We start from the raw sequence: 19,031 nt of genomic DNA on the forward strand, positions 1-19,031 counted from the left end.
GACGTTTTTAAACTCTTGTACACTTAACCCGACGTCGTTCTATAAAGTATTCTTCTATTCTATCTAATAGTTAACGTCATGGCGGTAGGGAAGCCCACGATTGTGTAATACTTTCCACAAAGTTCCCAGCAATAGTCATCTGCAGCACGTATGGCGGTTGCAGTTTGGGACCACATCGGTAGATGGTAGTCATATTCCGTCATCATCAAGATGTGTCCACCCTCTTCTGCCAATGGTGCAGTCCGAATCTGACATTTGAACTGCAACAGTTAATTCACTGATGCTTTTTTCTGTCACTAAAACAATGCCCGATCACAGAATGAACACCAGGTAGGTTGAAATGGAGTTGTTTAATGTTTAAATGCGAGATCGATGAGTAGATTTCTTACTTTAGATGCTTGTTTGTACTTGTAGATTGTAAACCAAACATTTTAACTTTCTGGCATCCTGGTTTTGGCGGGGTTTTCAACCGGGGTTACAGAAATGCCGGGGGGGGGGGGGGGGTATTGTGGACGAAACCTCAGTGTACATTAGTAACTTGCAGTTGTGATTTGAACATTTGTGTTTACGTTGAAGGGGCCTGATAGATTTATAATGATGATAAGGGATGCGAGAGGTTGAACTTTGTTTTCGCTCCAGCTCTGTATGGAGTAAAGCATTAGGTAGATACATTATGTAGCATTATATGTGTCTCATATAATCATAGAATACTGTAGATGCCTATACATTTAGCGGTCTATAAAATCAACATTCTCTGTGGTGTATTTGCAGGAAGTAGAAAACCATGTTTAATGCAGGAATTTGATGGGAAAAAAGTTACAATATTCGTGTCATAAACGTCACATCAATGGTAATGCAACACTATTTCGCTAGGTGGCGCTCGTGGGCTGTCTTGATGAAAAGATGAGTCATAAGTTTCGTTTTTGAACGTTCCGCTCTTTATATGTAGAACGTTTCTTTCGTCATCTCTCTCTCTCATTCTCTCCCTCCTTCCCCTCCCTTTCTGTAAATATATGATTCTAAGACCACTTTGTACTTTTGTCATTTAAGCTGATGCATCTTTACGTTTCTATTCGTTTTTGTAGTTTATTGGAAAACCAAAACCTTTAGACTTCACTGGAAACGGCTGAACAATGATGGTAATGATGACAGTTCCCAAAATGTTATAAGCGATATCGTTAGGGAAATTTTGTGACACGTGACTCAAAATTTCCAAGAAATACGCTTTTATCTCGAAGCAAAGGTTATGAAGAGTGACCCTTTTACGTAAATGTTGGCACTGTCCTTGCCCTCTGATATGTTAGCGTGCAACGTTTGTTTTGCTCCTGTTGAATGTTACCTCTGCGGGCGTGACTAGAATGTGGCGTCAGTATGTCTCACTGGGAGTGTTTTTCTCTGGCTTAAGCAGGTAGAAATAATCTCCCAGCAGACGTTGCTTAATGCTGAACTCTTTTTCCTGGAAAGCGTTAAGGTGGTGCTTGTCAGGAAAACGGTGCAACCAGGAATCATTCCGATTTTCCTTACCCGTATTTTCTTCAAAATTAAGAACATGGTTTATTAGGGATAATGATATCGATAACTATCGGCTAAATCATGTAAGATCCGCGCACTTTTTGTTGGCTTTTTGGCAGTTTGGCAATGCACTCAAGTTTTTATGACTTATTTCTGTCACATACAGAGGACGATTTTGATATCAAAACAATCCCTGACAGCATTTACTGTAGAGCGTGTACAAACTTCACAAAGAAACTCTCACCTTAAGCTCTGAAGCTGTACAATAAGAACTAATCTTAGATTAATACTATGCAATTGTATTAAACTTCAAGTTTACCCAGAATGTTTTGAACGACATAGCGATGATCTGTTTTAACTGTTTTTAATCATGTTTGTTCGCTTGTGATATGCGTGATTTTGATACTATGTAATGTAACGATTTCAATTTCATGTAGCTTTCAACCGATTTCATGCTGAATTTCATGTTAACATGCAAATGTTACATGCACGTTGATTGCATTAAATCTGAATCTGAACCTGAACTCCGGCGGAATCAACTTGTAAAACGCGTGTATAAGCCCAGCCATTTTTTTACCCCAAATCGAACGCGCATTCGGATCGAATAACGTCATTTCGAACATCGTGGAACAGCGTTCGAATTCGGCTGGACATTGGAGTATCTGAGCATAAATTTGACCAGCATGGCGTGTATAAGCCCAGGCATTCTTTTTCACTCGCAGACTTCGTTGTTCTGTCGCAATTCACGTCTTTAAGGAAGCCCGCTTTACATAAGACGGCCTTTTCCCTCCTTAAAATCCCATCTACTGTTGTCTGGCATCGGCGCGAAAACCGTTCTCACCGCAGAAAGCATCGCCGTGAAAAGCTCGCTCGGTGATGATTGCGGAATGAACTGCGGGGAGCCGTTTTCGGAATGTCTATTGCGCGTGACGGGAATAAAGGTTCCTTTCATGTTACGGTATTGGTAGATATGACAAGAATACACTATGGCAAGATGTTTAGAGATCTCTCTCTCTTTCTTTTTCTTTCTCTTTCTCTCTACCTTTCTCTATTTCTCTCTTTCTCTCCCTCTCTCTCTCTCTCTCTTTCTTTTAATGAATATAGTAAACAACAAATTTATAAAGTACAAAATACGAAACTTTTTGTTACACCTGTAAATTTTGTATGATACTCCGACATGTAACCGTATGTTTTGTGTTGTAACGTTACATGTTTTTAGCTAGTTTTAACTAGTTTCCAACACAAAAATGTGACTTAAAAAAAAAGTTCAATTTGTGTTGGAAATTACAGTTAAAACGCAAAATGATTTTTATAAACACAGATGAACTTTTAAGCTATGTATTTTAGTTTTTAATGTACATTTTGTTACTGAAGTAACATGTGGTAAAAGAATTAAGGAAGAAAAAGGTGACTGACATGTTATGGTTTTGTGCATCAAACGACTCCAACAGTTCGTGCTTCGCCTATCAAACTGAAAGGAGTATAAAGATTTACATTCATATTGATGTGAGGCGTGTTCGGCCAACCGGTTAGCGATCCTATTTCTGGATCTGGAGGTCGAGAGTTCACAATCCGACTCTTGCTGATTGCCTGACTTCACATGCTAACGATCGCATGGGTTGTTATGAACCGTGGAGGTTGAAAAGAGGAGAACTCTTCTGATACGATTAGAATTGCTTAACATTTGCCCGCTTTGAACCAGGAGCAAAGTTACAGTTTTTTTAGTGAACTAAAACCTTATAAATAGGCAGTAGTAGTGGGCAACCTCATACCAACCGTACACACTCACGCCGTATCTGGATGTGGGCTTGAATAAAGTTCTAAACAGGGACTATGCGGCTACAGCGTCTTTTCTGAAGACACGGCGTGAGTGTGTACAGTTGGCTTGAGGTTGTCCACTAGTCACTACTACTGCCTAAAACCTTACAAATAAGTACATTTTTTAGTTTCATTTCTGTTTCTTTCATTTGCGTCCTACCACCGAACCAGGAGCAAATTTGCAGCTTTTCAGTGAGCCCAGAAGGGGATGAATGATTTACTTGTTTTGTTCTCTGTTTCGTTCATCATTTATCCTTGTATTGTTTTGCTACCAAAGTAAGTCACATTTGAATGTCGTAGGGTTTCTGTCGTGGCATCTTCAGGTAGTCCACAAAAATAAGACACTGCTAAATCACATTGTATATATGAAGACAAGTGTATTTCCCAAATACTTACAATCCTGTACATTAGCATTAATCAGAGAATACATCAGCATTGATTTTTTTCACTCAGACAAAGCAGCGCGAACAGACAGAGGTAATAGCAGTAAGTATTGCGTCGGAATACATCGTTGAATGTACAGTAGAATAACATTTGAAAGTGAAAACATTATAGTATATATTTGACCTATTTAAACCGGTCGCACTATTACAGATATACAAAGAATACATAAACTATGTTGTTATTGAGTGTTATAGTTGTAATATTGTTGTCTAGAGCGATTGAACATCCACGAAACAGATGCTAAGGATTCATTGTAAGTCTTGTGACACAAAACGTTACATTTCAATGGTATTGTAGCTTGAAGTCCAGCCTAACATTCTCCAAGCAGAGGTTAAGGTGGATGGGAGTTATAAGTAGGGGTTGAGTCTGACTCTGCGTGGAGAATGCCGTCTGATGTTTTAAAAGCGAGGTCATCTGATAGACAAAAATTTTCAAAGAGGCGTATAGTAACCTAGAATATACACATATTTTTGCAGCATTTTGATAAGGTACTAGCACAAGTCCAACCCTGTCAAAAGAAACTAGGTACTTCAATATCACCAGATAGTAGAATGTCTATAGCACGACAAACATTCCATAGTTTAAACTAAAACATTCAGGATGAGCTATCATGAATATTTTCCAAATGAAGGTTATAATTAGACATATTCTATTTCCATGCACGACATCATAGGGGTGGCGCTATGGCACAATCAAACCAAATTTGTCGTCAACATAATTTCTGTACATGTCATATGCAAGTCCAGACTGCCAATAATTTCTTAAAACTGTCAGAGCTTAAATGACAAATGTTGAAAAAAGATGTTACTTATGAGAATCACAAAGCAGAATCATTTATGAATCGTCATTTTGAATGCAGAAAGTTATGATAATCACATTGTACTGCCATGCTAAAGTGTTCTGTCTTTGATTCCATGTGTAGTTTGCAGAAGTTCATGTCATCTCAATTTGTTGCCCATGACGCAACCAGAGCGCTGTGACAACTATTCACTACGTTGTAGGCGATGATGCAAAGCACAGCAAATTAATTTAATATGATTTCATATGCAGAACGTCGATGTCTCCAAATAATGCTTTCTTTGATTCTATGTGCAGTCTTTATCTGCGCATTGTGCTGTACAGGAATCATATTAACGCCGCATGTTGTTGCTCTTGTAGCAATTCCCATGTTGGTTGGCATCTCTTACAAAAGGCTACAATGCAGCCAGTCGATTCTATCTACAGGCATGAATTGCCACTTTCATGTTACATAAGGCTGGTTGACAAGCTCTGATTGCGTGTTGCTAACGTAAGTAGCATTCACATGTCCACACGTCATGCACTTTGTGTCGCAGGGCTTCAGTGACGCTGAGGAGAACTTTCCGTTCACAAGGGTATGTTACACAGTTGAGCAGATTTCCTGTCACAATGCATATGGTTTAGGGGTGGGTACCGGTACATAAAATTCAGGTCCGGTCCAGGTCCAGGTCCAGAGGGTCAGGTCCAGGTCCGGACCTGTACCTGTACCTGATTATGGTAGTGTCGCAGTACATCATATTTTGGAGAGCGAGACACACGTAAAAGTCTCCAAACGTCAAGTCTGGAACGATATAATTTCTTAGGTTTGCACTTTGTCTCAAAACTATAACTATACTCTCTTCGCCGTCTGTTTACTCATCCTTCAAGTGTTTCTAGATATGATTCACAGCTAACGTTATCGAAAACGACTCGTTAATCTGCTGTTTTGTATTTTCTTAAACCAGTTATGTGGCCGCCTGCTGGTAGCCTGGTACTATGAATTTTCTAATCGGTCCATAGGCCGGTCCACTGATTTTTTACGGACCGGTTTTTTTGGACCGGTCCATTAAGAAATACCGGTTTTGTACCGGTACACGGTACCGGTACCCACCCCTAATATGGTTATATAAGACACATCTAACACTGTTCTCAATGGAATGCATTCAATTTGCTGTCGTCATTCTGCCGTTCAATGTATGTGACAGGGCCCTTATGAACCGCGGGACTTTTCCAAACATGGTTATCATCTACTTTGGAGGAATGAAACATGGCCTTTTTTGGTGCAACGTACTGCTGTTCAATGCCCCACTTTTGTCTTGGAAAATAATAAATCCAATCGCGTATCGTTGGTAAAGCCCCATCTCACTGCATCCGAGGCACATTGGCGTCCTCGCTGCGACCGAGCGAATTTACAGCGCGGTTAACGAATTTTAGTGATGACGAACTAATCTTTGTGCGTTTTGTCGTCTTTTTAGTCATACTCGTACAATTTGTATGATATTTCCATTTTAAGAGTAACGAAAGTCCAGTTTAGGACACAGCAACGCCGCCAACGTGCTGCAAAGCCAGAGGCTTAACATAACACCGTATCTAGGACATCTACCAGGGAAAGGGGCTTTCGAAAAGCCGTTTTTCTCGGTAGTTGTCCCAAAAACACTTCTAAGATGAAAGGTGGTCGTTTTTTTGTCTCGAGTCAATCAATACTTCAGGTCTGGGCTGTCCTTCGATAACAAGGCGGTTGTTAATCAAGGCGGGGTTGGATTAATGTCCTGGCTTGTAGGTTTGCTTTTGATAGCTAAGGGGGGGGACCTAGATTACAGGTACCTTTGCAGACTTCGTGATGAATATGTTTTCATTCATGCATGTCAGTCTTTGTCTTTGCAAGGAACGGATCTATGGACAGATTTCGTGCAGTCGAAAAGTCCGATTTGTTGTATTGTAAATTTCACTTAAAGTCCTTCCTAATACATGTTTATCGTTTAATTTGCTTGATAAGACTAGGAGCACAAAATTGTTCTGTCAGTTAAGATGTGCCTTTTATAATATCAATCTGACAAGACTTCATTAGAATAGTTGTCAGTAAAATAAAAAGATAGATTAGTTTCATCAAAATGTATGAAAATACAAAACGGGTCTTTTCTCTTCCAGGCAGTTTTAATAAAAGACAAATAAACGTACGGGGCAGCATCGTGGGGCTAATGAATTCTACCAAATTAAATAAAACAGAAATTGTTACGTACGGCCTTTCGGAATTCTACACGGAAATGCTTTTCTATAATTTGAATCGATAACGCTAACTTGAATTAAGTCAAATGCCTGCATTAGGTAAGATAAGATGTAAGTGGGAGGAAGTGTTGTTTAGGCACATTTGTTGAAGTGGGTCTTAAACTAAAGTGCAGATACCAATCAGGCAGAGTCAGTCGCCTTGCCTGCGATTTCTCGAACATACTTGAAGAACCTTCAGACAGTCAACATTATAGCTGAAGTATACATCTCTTGAGTCTTGTATAAAACGTTTTTGCAGAAGGGGCGACCGACTTTGGCACGCTATGTGCTTCGTTGACATCCTTGAGGATAACCGAAGGTTATGTAGAGGTAGGGTCTGATAAAATCAAAGTTAGATGTTGGAAAGGGTTCTTGCGCAAAGGAGTCAGAATGATTGGTGGTTGGGCTAGTTTTCGAGGTGGGTTGAAATGATAGTGGAGATTGCAGAGCGATTGCTCGCAATCCACACCAAAGACGTAAGGATAGGAAAGTGAGATAGGATTGATAGGTGGGTAACGCTGCTGATGGAGTAGTAAGTACAGGGGTTTGTCACTGCCGAATCCGCAGGGAGCGCGTCTCAAATAACGTGTCAAGGGACAAAAGGAGCGCATTCTGAAGGACAACTACAGAAGGAATAGGGGCGAAGGATCTGGAATTGCGTGATTCCACATGTCTATAGTCTGGACTAGAAAACCTGCTCTGTACCGGTCGATTTAGATGTATGTCTTCAGGCAGCTTTTTGTATGGAGGATGGGGCATTTCAAAGGCTAAGGGGAACGCATTTTGAAGGTCAGCTATATATTGACAGAGCAGGTCCCAGGGATGAGGGGTTGTGTGATTCACATGGATAAATAACGAGGACTACCAAATCTGGTCTGTACCGCTAGATTTAGATATCGAATCTTCAACTTGGCAGAAAGTCAAGACAAGAACTGAGAAAGTAAAGATTCGTACTAAGAGTGGTTTGGCACATACACAGTAATGAGATATCTATGTACAACAGAGTCCTTATGCAATACATGTCTTACGTAGGCATGTAGACCGGCGTTCCCATTTCAAAACAGTTCATCTGGACAGACATCTGAAAGAGAAGACCATATAAAAGGGAATCTGGATATTTGGCACATTTGGCGTCACCTCGGAATAGTCTGCTTACTGTTAATGTCTTGCTGTAGACTATGTTGGATCATATTTTTTTCATAATTCACCTTTTTTTTCCAAACACAAATTGGCCTGTAGTATTTGTACGGAGGAGTAGGATAAACAGGCGGTACTGATCTAGGAGGAATGTTATTTAAGATAGCTATTTCAACAGCTGGTAACTTAAGGAATTTCAACATATTCCACAATTTCTGTCAATGCCCAAATATAGACAACACTGATATATTAAAATTACTCTTGTTTTATATATATGTATAAGGGTAGAAGGCGTCACATAAGCAATTGTGCTTTTTGCCCCATGCTCTTTAAATATGTGAGTAAATAAATGTATCAAAATGATGTTATCATGAACAATTTCAGCAAATTCTGCACATCTGAAGTCCTTACTGCAAGACGTTTGACAGTATGTACAGCACAGGGTGTGTAAAATTCACAGAGCTTCTTAAACTGACCAGACACGAGTCTCACCAACAGTCTCGTGATAATTGTCAAAATTCCGAATTGTCTCTGGTGTTCTCGCGATAATTGTCGAGATTTCGCATTGTCTCGGATTTTCTCGCGACAATTGTCGAGATTCCTATTGTCTCGAGTGTTCTCGCGATACTTAACGATATCATGCCCATGCCTGTATGCGACCAGGCTCGTTCAGTAAAGATACTGTCGGTCTCTCCAGGTCGAAGAGTTCGACCTCCAGTTTCTCCAAAGTTTTGCAGAGGCCTCTCGCCATTTCTATCGGCCGACATTTTCTCAACACAAGAAACGCATCGCGCAGGCTCATCCCCTGATGCGTCATCAAGTACTGAATCACTACTGCGGCTGCGCGAGATTTCCCGTGCACGCTGTGGACCAACACCCTCTTTCCTTTCTTCCGCGCAGACTCGAGAAAAGTGTTGATTTCCTCCAAATAAGGCTCGATGTTGACGTCATCCTTGTCATCGAGGTGAACGTTCAACTTTGCGCGTGCGTGCTTGCTGGCCATCGGACACGTGCATGGACATCTTTTAATCTGCTGCGCTAGCACTTCCTTAGAGGTCAAGTTCGAGAGGTCAAGGATACAGTCTATGGCGTGTCGGCAGAGCTGCTGCTCATTGTACCCTGCTTCTAAATCGCCGATGTAAAGATGCTCTTGAACTTCTGTGATGTTGACGTCACGCATCGGTGACGTCGGGCTCATGGGGACGTCATCAACGTCTTCGGCGACACCCTCCTTCCCGATGGAGACCGGTGACCTTGAGGCAGGTGATCTTGGGCTGAGAGGTCTCTTGTCTAAGTTCCCTGTACTTCTTGACAGACTGCTGGATCCGAGGCCCTCCTTTCCCAAACGATATTTCTCCAGTTGCTTGGACCATCCGCTCCCGTCTGTGGAAATGGACAGGCCCAACTTCCGGTGGCCTCGTTGTGGTGCGACCTGGTTTCCGGCGTTCGATTTTGCCCCAACGTTAAACACAAACCTGTCGTTTATTCTCGCCATTGCGAGAGGACTTACAAGTCCGTTCACAAGATGTGAAGGCGGGCTGAGCTGGTTCGGGCTCGATTCACAGCTTTCGAGCTCATCAACGTCACTTCCGCTTCCGTCGTTCCCAGGGTAGTACGGCTCGCATGATCGTACAAAGATGAGGTTCGGGCAGGATCCCGTTTTGGACATTTGTCCTTCGTGTATCTTTTTCGTTTCCAACGTCGGGGAGTGGCGGGTTCTCCGTGAGGCAGTTGGAGAGTCAGGGTCTGCAGATGAGGAAGATTTCCTGGCGTGCGCCATCTTGTGAGCCATGAGCCGCAGAGGGGACGGCGGCTTGCTCTGTAACACAACAGAGATCACATCAAACAAATAAAATCACAGCCCCAGAGTTCAGTAACATGACATTAAGGGGCCTAGGATTCCCATGATAGCCATGGAAGATGATTTGTTACAACAAATATCATTATGATAATGAAAAACATTAATATTTTGTTATTTTCAAAAATAAAGGCATGATACTTACCAACATAATCTTCAAACTAATTAACACTTCAACGTTTCAAACTCTGTAACGCAACAGAAAACACATCAAACAAACAAAATCACCGCCTTCGGTCTCATGGGGTCTGCGATTGAACTGTTTGAAAGTGGTTTCGTAGAAGTGATCTTCAACTGTTTGAAGATGGAATTATGGAATATTTAAAGACGGTTTTATTTACAATATTACATTAAACAAACAAAGTCACAGCCTGTGGTCTTATGGGGCTCACGATTGAACTGTTTAAAGGTGTGCCAAAAATAGTTACTCAAGCAACTGGATAAAATTTTGAAACGCTTCAGACAGCATCCGCTGTGAAAGTGGTTTTGTAAAAGTGTTTTTTTCACGTTTCAGGATGATATGACCCAGAGGCATTATATATGAAATTTTTGAAGAGGGCTTTACACAATACCAACTTGCACTGCACCCAGCAACTCTGAAATATTAACAATGTTTGCTTTAATGAGATATATGTGATTGGATTGTTTGAAGATTACATTTCGCCAGAAATTTCTACATAATAGAGCATATTATGAATGAAGAGGACTTTTCTTGAACATGTTTGTCCCATTGGGCTAAGCACAGGTCGCATGTTAACAACTATATACATATACATGAGTAAATTAACATCTAGCATACTCTAGTACTCTTGACTTTCTCTCACTTCGATCTTGGTAATTGTATAAATGTAGGAGGCTGTATCATTAGTAAGAGTTGGTTTATCGAAGGCTGAAAGAAATATCAATTTCTCTTTACAATTCAGGTATATTTCGTGCCCTGAAGGGCCTTTTGTAATAACCGTTTATGATGGCCCCATTTGATGAATGACATCATTCTAAGAACGGAGATAAGAAACAGTTGCCATGGCGACGCCCTGTTTGCTATCAGAGCCTTATAATTGCATCCCATTCTCAAGAGTACACTCCAGACTGATCGTTCTATTCGTATTCTTTGCTTGGGATCAACTTGCAATTTTCTGCTGTTTGCCTCCGTCGTCTAAGAGCTTCTTATCTGCTTGATGATGTAGGAGCTGAATTACCTTCACTATCTTTTGATTTGTTAAATGTTTTTTATATATTTTTATTTATTCATCATCAGACAAGTGGGTAGCCCCATTCAACTTATTTGAAGTTGATTTCCAAGGGGGCCCACTAAATACATAACAAAAACGAATCGTGTTACATTCAGTGAGACAACCAGAGGACAACAAACAATATATACTGCTGCATGTGTAATCTTATCCAGTTCTTTGTGAACATAAAACACTGTTTTGCAACGACATAAAGATTTAAGAGGTTGCGTGCTTTTGGTCAAGAATACTATCAACGGCCTTGAATACGTACAAGATTTTAAAGGTTTTTAACGGTTGATGAAAGCTAGACATCCAGGTAGTAAGATACGCCAAAAATAACTACTCACTGACAAGCAACTGGATAAAATTCTGAAACAGTCAGACGAAAGATGGTGGATGCTGTCTGAAACTTCTGGTTGTTTCAAAATTTTATCCAGTTGCTTGAGTTATTATTTTTGGTGGTTTTTAACGGTGTTCATGATTTGACTGAAAACGTTAGAATTACTGGACATGTTTGACTTTGAGGGAGGATAACCTAGGTGGTTACTAGAGTCATTACTCATCGTATGTTATGAGAAGAGAAGAAGAAGAAATTTATAGCTTATTTTTGTGGTGAACAACCTGTTCACTGCTGACGGAAAATATTGTTTGACCAAACCATGTAACGTTTGACACCATCCCTGTCCTACTTACACGGCGTGCTGTTGGTTAGGTGACGCCGTGGCACTCCCCAAGGAACAGGGCGAGCCGTATATCGTCTTAACTTGATATTAACCATTCATAATCTCTTTGCATGGATGCATTTATCAACCCAATAAGTAAAAATGTAGTCAGTATTCAGACTACGGAAGATATATGCTCTGCTGACTTGCAATTAGCTCACGGGCACAAACTTGCAATAAGCTATTATCACTATTATCATCATCATTATCATAGTAACTCATTCCACGATAATTACTTCTGTAAGATAATGGAAAACAGCTCATTTGAATAGGGAATTGTCATCGCCAACAACCGGACTCATTTAAGAGAAGAGGATTGAAAAAGAATTTGCTTGGATTTTATCTAGCTATTCGTCATGTGGCCTCCTAACTTAAATAATTGGGACTAATAACATTCAAAAACAGTATTTCAGTAATGAATTAACGTATTATAACATATGTTATAATGAAAGCTCATTACGCTACCTCTGCAAACGATCACTTGTTCTTGGGATTGCTTAATCATTAGTTATCATGACGAAGTGAGATGGTAGGACTTTTGTTATTTCCGGCAGCGCCAGTCGGGCACATATGACTCGTTGCTGACGTCACAAGGTCAGGTCAGGCTTCAGGTCAATTTAACTTGAGAAAGGTCAGAGGACTGACTGAAAGCTTGTTAGTGCGCTGTTTTGCGATCGGAGTAATGTGTCAAACCCATAATGTATTGTTGAAAAAGATACACACGTACATTTGTGGTCAATTAATCGACATTTTCTCCATAGCGGCCACCTGTTCTTAGCGGCCAGTTTTGGCCAGTCCCTCGAGTGACCGCTATAGACAGGTTTGACTGTATTGTTGATAAAGATTAGACAACCAGGTAATAAGATGGCTAACAGTTACTCAAGCGACTAGGATCAGAATTTGACTGTTTCAAAATTCTATCCAGTTGCTTGAGTAATTTTTTTTTTGCGTATCATATTATATTGTTGTTCCTAATAAAAACTTAAGCATACATATTTTATAATCAGTGTATTTCCCGGAAATGTTGCTATTTTAGCTTTTAGCAGTCACCTGCGACACGTCTCACAGAATGCCCTAATATGGCGGATACATCCCTCCTCCCACCAAACATGGTGCCAGAATATCAGGTTTCCGGCAACACAGGCACACCAGACAGGATGTGTGATGACTGCTAACGTTACAAAAGACCTACGCACAACTAGCTAGTAATAGTGTCTGTAGGATTTTGGAGCTGTTGTTACTTTGTACTGTATTATAGTAGAACATACAGTTCGAAACCCACACACATCCGTTGACTTTGTGCGTGGTTATTTTATGCACGTTTGTCCAAAAACGCGATCTTCTTGTTTGTAATATTTAGTTGGCCTGCTTCCCTCCATGGGTCCTTTGATGACAATATCTGAGAGAATATTGTAGACTTGAACTCATGTTTTATTTTGCTTGACGTGTTCACGTGTTGTTTTTTTATCCAAGACTCGACGGTGTTATCAAATCTTCGAATTCAATTATTTAATTGATTATGTTCATTTTGTACCTCCTTAAAACATAAGCCTCAGTCTGAAAACGTTGCTATGGATATTGTAGGTAGAGCTAAGATTTATTCACTGGCAATTCAACCATAGTCTTGCTTGATTCACAAGGAGAGTAAAGTCTGCGACTGGAGGCTTTTATAAAGTAATCGCGGTTCCATATGCGATCAGTCAATTGGGCCAATCGCTGATGTCTTCGCTAGTGGTAAAGTCATGTTTTTGCCACATTTTTAAGTGGACAAATCATGCGCTCAACGGCATGTACAAAGTTACTGATCTGGGATCAGAATAGTGTGGGTCTTGTTATAGGGATTAAGACACGAAGGTTGATGCCGGCTTCTTGAGCTCATGTATTTATGTTGTTGCTGGTAGACCTCCTTCAAGATCTTTGATAAGTACGGCGATCTCCTACATGGTTATTACAATTTTTGCCCCAGATGGGCGCCCTTCCGTTGCTAGGGATCCTTTGGGTCAATCATAGATTGCTTCGCTAGCAATAAAGTCATGTTTTTGCCACATTTCCTACGGGGACGAATCATGCTTCATTAACGGCTTGTACAAAGTTATTAAGGTCTTATCTGAGATCAGCTGCTTAAGCTCATGAATCGATGCTGTTGCTAGACGACCTCCTTCAAAACATATTCGATACTGGTGGCAATATCGTACCTGATTATTATATATATGTGCCCCAGGTGGCCCCTTCTTCGTTCTTTATGATCTTTTGGGTCAATCATGGATTGATTCGCTAGCAACAGAGTCAAGTTTTTGCCACATTTTGTAAGTGGATAGTTTATGTCTTATTAGTGGCTTGTACAAAGTTATCAAGGACTTCTCTGAGATCAGCCACAGGTGTACAGGGGGCCCCTTCGTCGTAATTTGTGATCTTTTTGGTCAAACATGGATTGATTCGCTAGCAATTAAGTCATGTTTTTGCCACATTTTGAACGGGAATAAATCATGCCTTATTAACAGCTTGTACGAAGTTATCAAGGGCTTCTCTGGGATCAGTCACAAGTGTACAGATGGCCCCTTCCTCGTTCCTTTTGATCTTCTTGGTCAATCATAGATTGGTTCGCTAGTCCTGTTTTTGAAACATTTTGTGGTGCATCAAATCATGTCTCGACGACTTGTGCAAAGTTATCAGCGAAGTGTGTGTCTTGTTATAGGGATTAGCAACTCTGTCTATGGATAGGAAGGTCGAGGCTAGCTCATGTATCTAATATGCTGTTGCTACACATTCGAGATCTGTGATAATCTTATTACATTATTCGCATTGCAATTCTTTGCCCCAGGGACCCCCTTCGTCGTTCCTTGTGATCTTTTGGGTCAATCATAGATTTATTCGCTAGCAATAAAATCATATTTTTGCCACATTTTGAACAGGGATAAATCATGTATTATTAGTGGCTTGTACAAAGTTATCAAGGGCTTCTCTGGGATCAGCCACAGGTGTACAGGTGGTCCCATCTTCGTTCCTAGTGATCTTTTGGGTCAATTATAGGTTAATTCGCTAGTCCTGTTTTTGCCACATTTTGTGAGGCATCGAATCATGTCTCGACTGCTTGTACAAAGTTATTAGCAGACTGTGTGTCTTGTTATAGTGATTAGTAACTCTAATCTAATATGCTATTGCTACACAACCACCTTCGAGATCTGTGTTATTCTTATTACATTATTCGCATTGCAATTCTTTGCCCCAGGTGGGCACTTCTACGTTATCGAAGATCTTTTGGGTCAATCATAGATTAATTCGCTAGCAATAAAGTCATGTTTTTTGTCACGTTTTGTAAAGGGACAAATCATGCGCTAAACGGCTTGTATGAAGTTATCAAGGTCTTATCTAGGATTAGCGCTATATGTACCTGGCTATGATAGGTTAAGCTTAAACAATCTTGCCTCTGGGCAAAAGGTCAGGGCCATGCACCTGTTTGAGCTTAAGACTCTCTGTTGCTCTATGATCCTCGCCATCTATGGGCTCTGATTTGACGGTGATCGTATGCCATCCGATTAAAATGTTTTGCGACACAGGTGGGCACCACCACGTTTCTCATAATCTGCCAGGTCAACTAGGGGTTGTTTCGCAAGTCGTTAAAGCCTCGGTGTTGGTAAGATTCGTGCAGGGGGCAAACCCAGCCTTTAACAGGTTTTAAAATCTTATCAATTCCTTAAAGAGGATGAGCACCATGAATACTTAAATGTTACATGAGGCCAACATGGTTTGTAAACTTTTTTTTTCATGACAAGTTCATGAATATACGAAAAGCTGCTGTTTCTATACGGCATACACTTGGTCTATTACCGCATAGACCTAAGAAAACTATCGCATAGAATCTCCATGACATTATCATCTTTTTTTCACTCTCACGTTGCCACAGATCCAATAGGTCAACGGTCAACCCTACTTATGTCGCAGCCACTAAAGCTGTTGTGAACAGTATATACCTGCGAGAAATGTAGCCAAACTTTGTTGGGACTTATTTGCACGAGAATTAATCTAAGATTGACGAAGAAGATCATGTGAAGTAGCCATGGTGTGGCGCATTTTGTCCAGGAGAAAACACTTCTTCTTCACCAGCTATAAAGCCATTTAGCATGTATCTTTGTTAAAATATTTGGCCATTTACTATGTATAGTATTTAGTACTAGAATTTAGCATTTTAGCGTTCAATGCTCTGCATTTTACATCTTCTAGACCAAGTGTGGTCGGGCACGTGTTAACTCGCTGTCAACTTGTGAAGTTTGCCGCTGAACGCTTTTTTGAAATTACCGAGGTCAGAGATCTAGTCGTAGTAGCCAGCTCACATGGGTTCGTCCTTAAACAAATAAACTTAAGCTTAAGCTTACATGATCCTTTGGGGTCTAGACACTTGATCATGCGGACACGTGGCTTCCGTGTGGTGACAGGGGGGGGGGGCGTTACAGGTTTCCTTGTACATCGGTCAATTGCTAAGGTCAAGTGTCCGCAACGTCTCAACCCAGAAATGGCAAACCTTGGTATGTTGGGAAAGGCAGAAGGATAGGTCTAGCCTTCAATGAATAAGGTTCTATTTTACGTCGGATACCATCACTTTTTAAGTACTGATGGCAAAAGTACTCAAGGAGCCATTCAGAAACAATAGCCGCATAGAAATTCACTCTATTGTAGAAACAGAGGGACTTACTCTATTTATGTGTAAATTTGTAAAATCTTTCTTTAAGTAAATTTATATTGTATTTTATCTTGTTGATTTGTGTCTCCCTGCACGTTTTGTCCCGCGACCATCGTGACCTGGGCTTTGAACTTACATTCTTTCGTATTTCCGAATAAAGAATAATTTTATTGACTGACCTTTTTCTGCATCTTAGGAGACAGAAGAGACGAGGCGGAATGGGCCTGCGCCTGCGTGAAGTCTGACGTCATCCGCTTCGCCTCTTCGGCGGTGTTCCTCCCAGAGCAGTCCGTCGACATGGACGCCGTCAGCTTACGGTGAGTGTTGCGCATGACAACCGGTGGGCTCTTTCCCTTCCCTCCCCCACCGCACGAAATGGTCAAGTCCGGGCAGGAGCCATGTTGGCTGCTCTCCAGTTTCCAAGATGGCGTCGACGCGCTCCCGGAAGTGACGTCTCGCGGTGACGTACTTCCGTCCTCCCTTGCGCACTTCTTGGACTCCAAAGCCTTGACGGCACCGCCAGGGACAGAGCGGGGTCTGTTTCTTGGTACCTTTGAAAAAGATATCAAAGTTTCATAAGAGAAATCGTCTAATATCTCACCACAGAAGTTTGCTTTGAAGCATGCATATGCAACAAGGTCTGTCACATGATCTTTCCAATCAACATACCCTGAGTTTATACGTGATTAATTCCAGGGTAGTTCCAGGACAAATTAAGGGAGACATCTTAGCATAGTTGTAGACTTTTTAAGCCCTCCATCTATCTGTTTCACACGGGATTGACCTTAGTCTGAGTTGTACAACCTATCTCTGCCAGGGGCTTATGGACCTCCTCCCCGAGAGATTGTGGTCATTCACATTCAAATAGCTGCCAATAAAAGCTCAGGACTATTCATATCACTATGGAAATCAGTCACCACACCATAACAGACATCTATCAGTCTACACTATTAACTTATTTGTAGAAATCAACAGGATAAGAATGTTTCTTATTCTCCTGACTAGAGCTGTTGGATATCAAAACTTTGAGGGCTAGGGGCCTAAACCAGTGGAAGAGCTGCTAGACGCGTTATCTAGTCAGTCTAGGATTGGCCTAAAAGGTCGTGCATTGCCTTGTATGGAGCTCTGAAAGAGATTAAGGAAATGGAAAATTGGTTACATGTTACATGTTAGAAAATCCACGATGATGTTTCTTCGAGGATAGACAAGAAAACCCTATTTTCGTGACCCGTGAACCGCAAATTCTATTTGCTATCGGTGAATCCCTCCTTTAACAGGTATGGCACACGCTTCATCGAGTCGTATGATAACATGAAGTACTTCGATATTTGAGTCGGCCCGGTGGAGCAAACTACAAGAAATGAATCGACTGGCTGATTGTCTGATAGATATTCTACAGGGCAACCTGCGGACGTGAACACGGCAGACTAAGGCAAACAAAAGACTTAGTAGTCTGTGCTTCTCTGTGGAGACAACAGAAGTATATACAGCATTATTTGTTTCTTGTTTATCTTAAAGAACTTATGTGGATGACCGAATGTCTGCCTGAAGTCTATATGCCTTGGAATGGAACTTGATAGAAGGTGGTTGTAATGGGACGATGTCTATTTCCAACCGCATTTGACCCGTTGCTGACGTGTTATATGTCTTCAACGTTTTCCATAATTCAAACACCTGTATGTTAACATTTGACAATTACATTTATGTCGCCGTAAGTCGAGTCGGTTCACAATGTTAACACCCATGGTTAAATTTGTGTCGCCGTATGTCTAGTCGGTTCACAATGTAAATATCTAGAGATAACCTTTGACCCTACATTCGTGTCGCCGTAAGTCGAGTCGGTTCCGTTCATCTGCAGACTGAGCGACTTGCGCAGACTCCGCGACATCTTTCCCATCGTCCCCTGGTGCTCTCCTCCCGACGTGCTCTGCGGCAGGTCCTCTGTGGACGACCTGGACAGGGAGAGCCTGCGCAGCCGGGCCAGACCCTCTATCATATCGTATCTGTTTCAAGACACTGGAAAATAAAATTAAAAAAAAAAAGATTTTAGACGAGCAGACAAATCTAAAGCTTCACAATTATCTTTGCAGATTTCAAGATAAGGTGGTTGACTGGAAAGAATCTGCCTGAACTATGGTAAACCAGACTTGCTTGATATCTGAACACGTACAGCTAGTGACAGTCGCCACGGAGAGCTACTTTTTTTTCTGCTATCATTCAAAACTGTTGTTCTTGGTTGATTGTTGCGCGGAGATTTTCTGTGTTTATTTGTTAAATGTGCTGTATGTTACATGCAGGGCCTCACTGAAACGCAGTGATACGTCACTCAGAGAGACGGCCTGTATGAAGAGAAGAAAATGAAAGAAAGAAACACCCACACAAACACGTCGACACTTTACTCTTACACTCAATGTGCTCATAACAAAATTGATTGCAAACAAGAGCTTCAACCTGCAATTCTATTTGTCTGCGCGCATTTGAGTACGAACAGTGGACATAGGGTGTCCATACATGGGGTACACGTCGTCTCTTCACTCTTAAAGGGAGTGTGTCTACGTAGCTCATAACAAAACCGATTGGAAACAACT

At 41.1% G+C, this 19,031-nt stretch overlaps 1 protein-coding gene and 1 long non-coding RNA gene across 2 annotated transcripts in view; one reads left to right on the forward strand and one right to left on the reverse strand.

Moving 5' to 3' along the window:
* The first annotated feature begins 271 nt into the window (after window positions 1-271).
* Window positions 272-19,031, forward strand: part of LOC136421964 (uncharacterized) — a 53,555-nt gene continuing 34,795 nt past the window's right edge. Inside the window, exons 1-2 of the long non-coding RNA XR_010753549.1 lie at window positions 272-330; window positions 16,640-16,760. This is a non-coding gene — a long non-coding RNA (uncharacterized lncRNA). The remainder of the gene's footprint in view (window positions 331-16,639; window positions 16,761-19,031) is intronic.
* LOC136421961 (uncharacterized) lies at window positions 8,036-18,477 on the reverse strand. The gene is made up of 3 exons (XM_066409567.1): window positions 18,260-18,477; window positions 16,623-16,994; window positions 8,036-9,772 (listed from the first exon to the last, which is right to left on the reverse strand). Exons 1-3 carry the CDS (start codon window positions 18,437-18,439, stop codon window positions 8,591-8,593), a joined length of 1,734 nt encoding a protein of 577 aa, XP_066265664.1. The 5' UTR covers window positions 18,440-18,477; the 3' UTR covers window positions 8,036-8,590.

The sequence above is a fragment of the Branchiostoma lanceolatum genome, chromosome 16, assembly GCF_035083965.1.
Source record: "Branchiostoma lanceolatum isolate klBraLanc5 chromosome 16, klBraLanc5.hap2, whole genome shotgun sequence".
Lineage (NCBI taxonomy): Eukaryota > Metazoa > Chordata > Leptocardii > Amphioxiformes > Branchiostomatidae > Branchiostoma > Branchiostoma lanceolatum.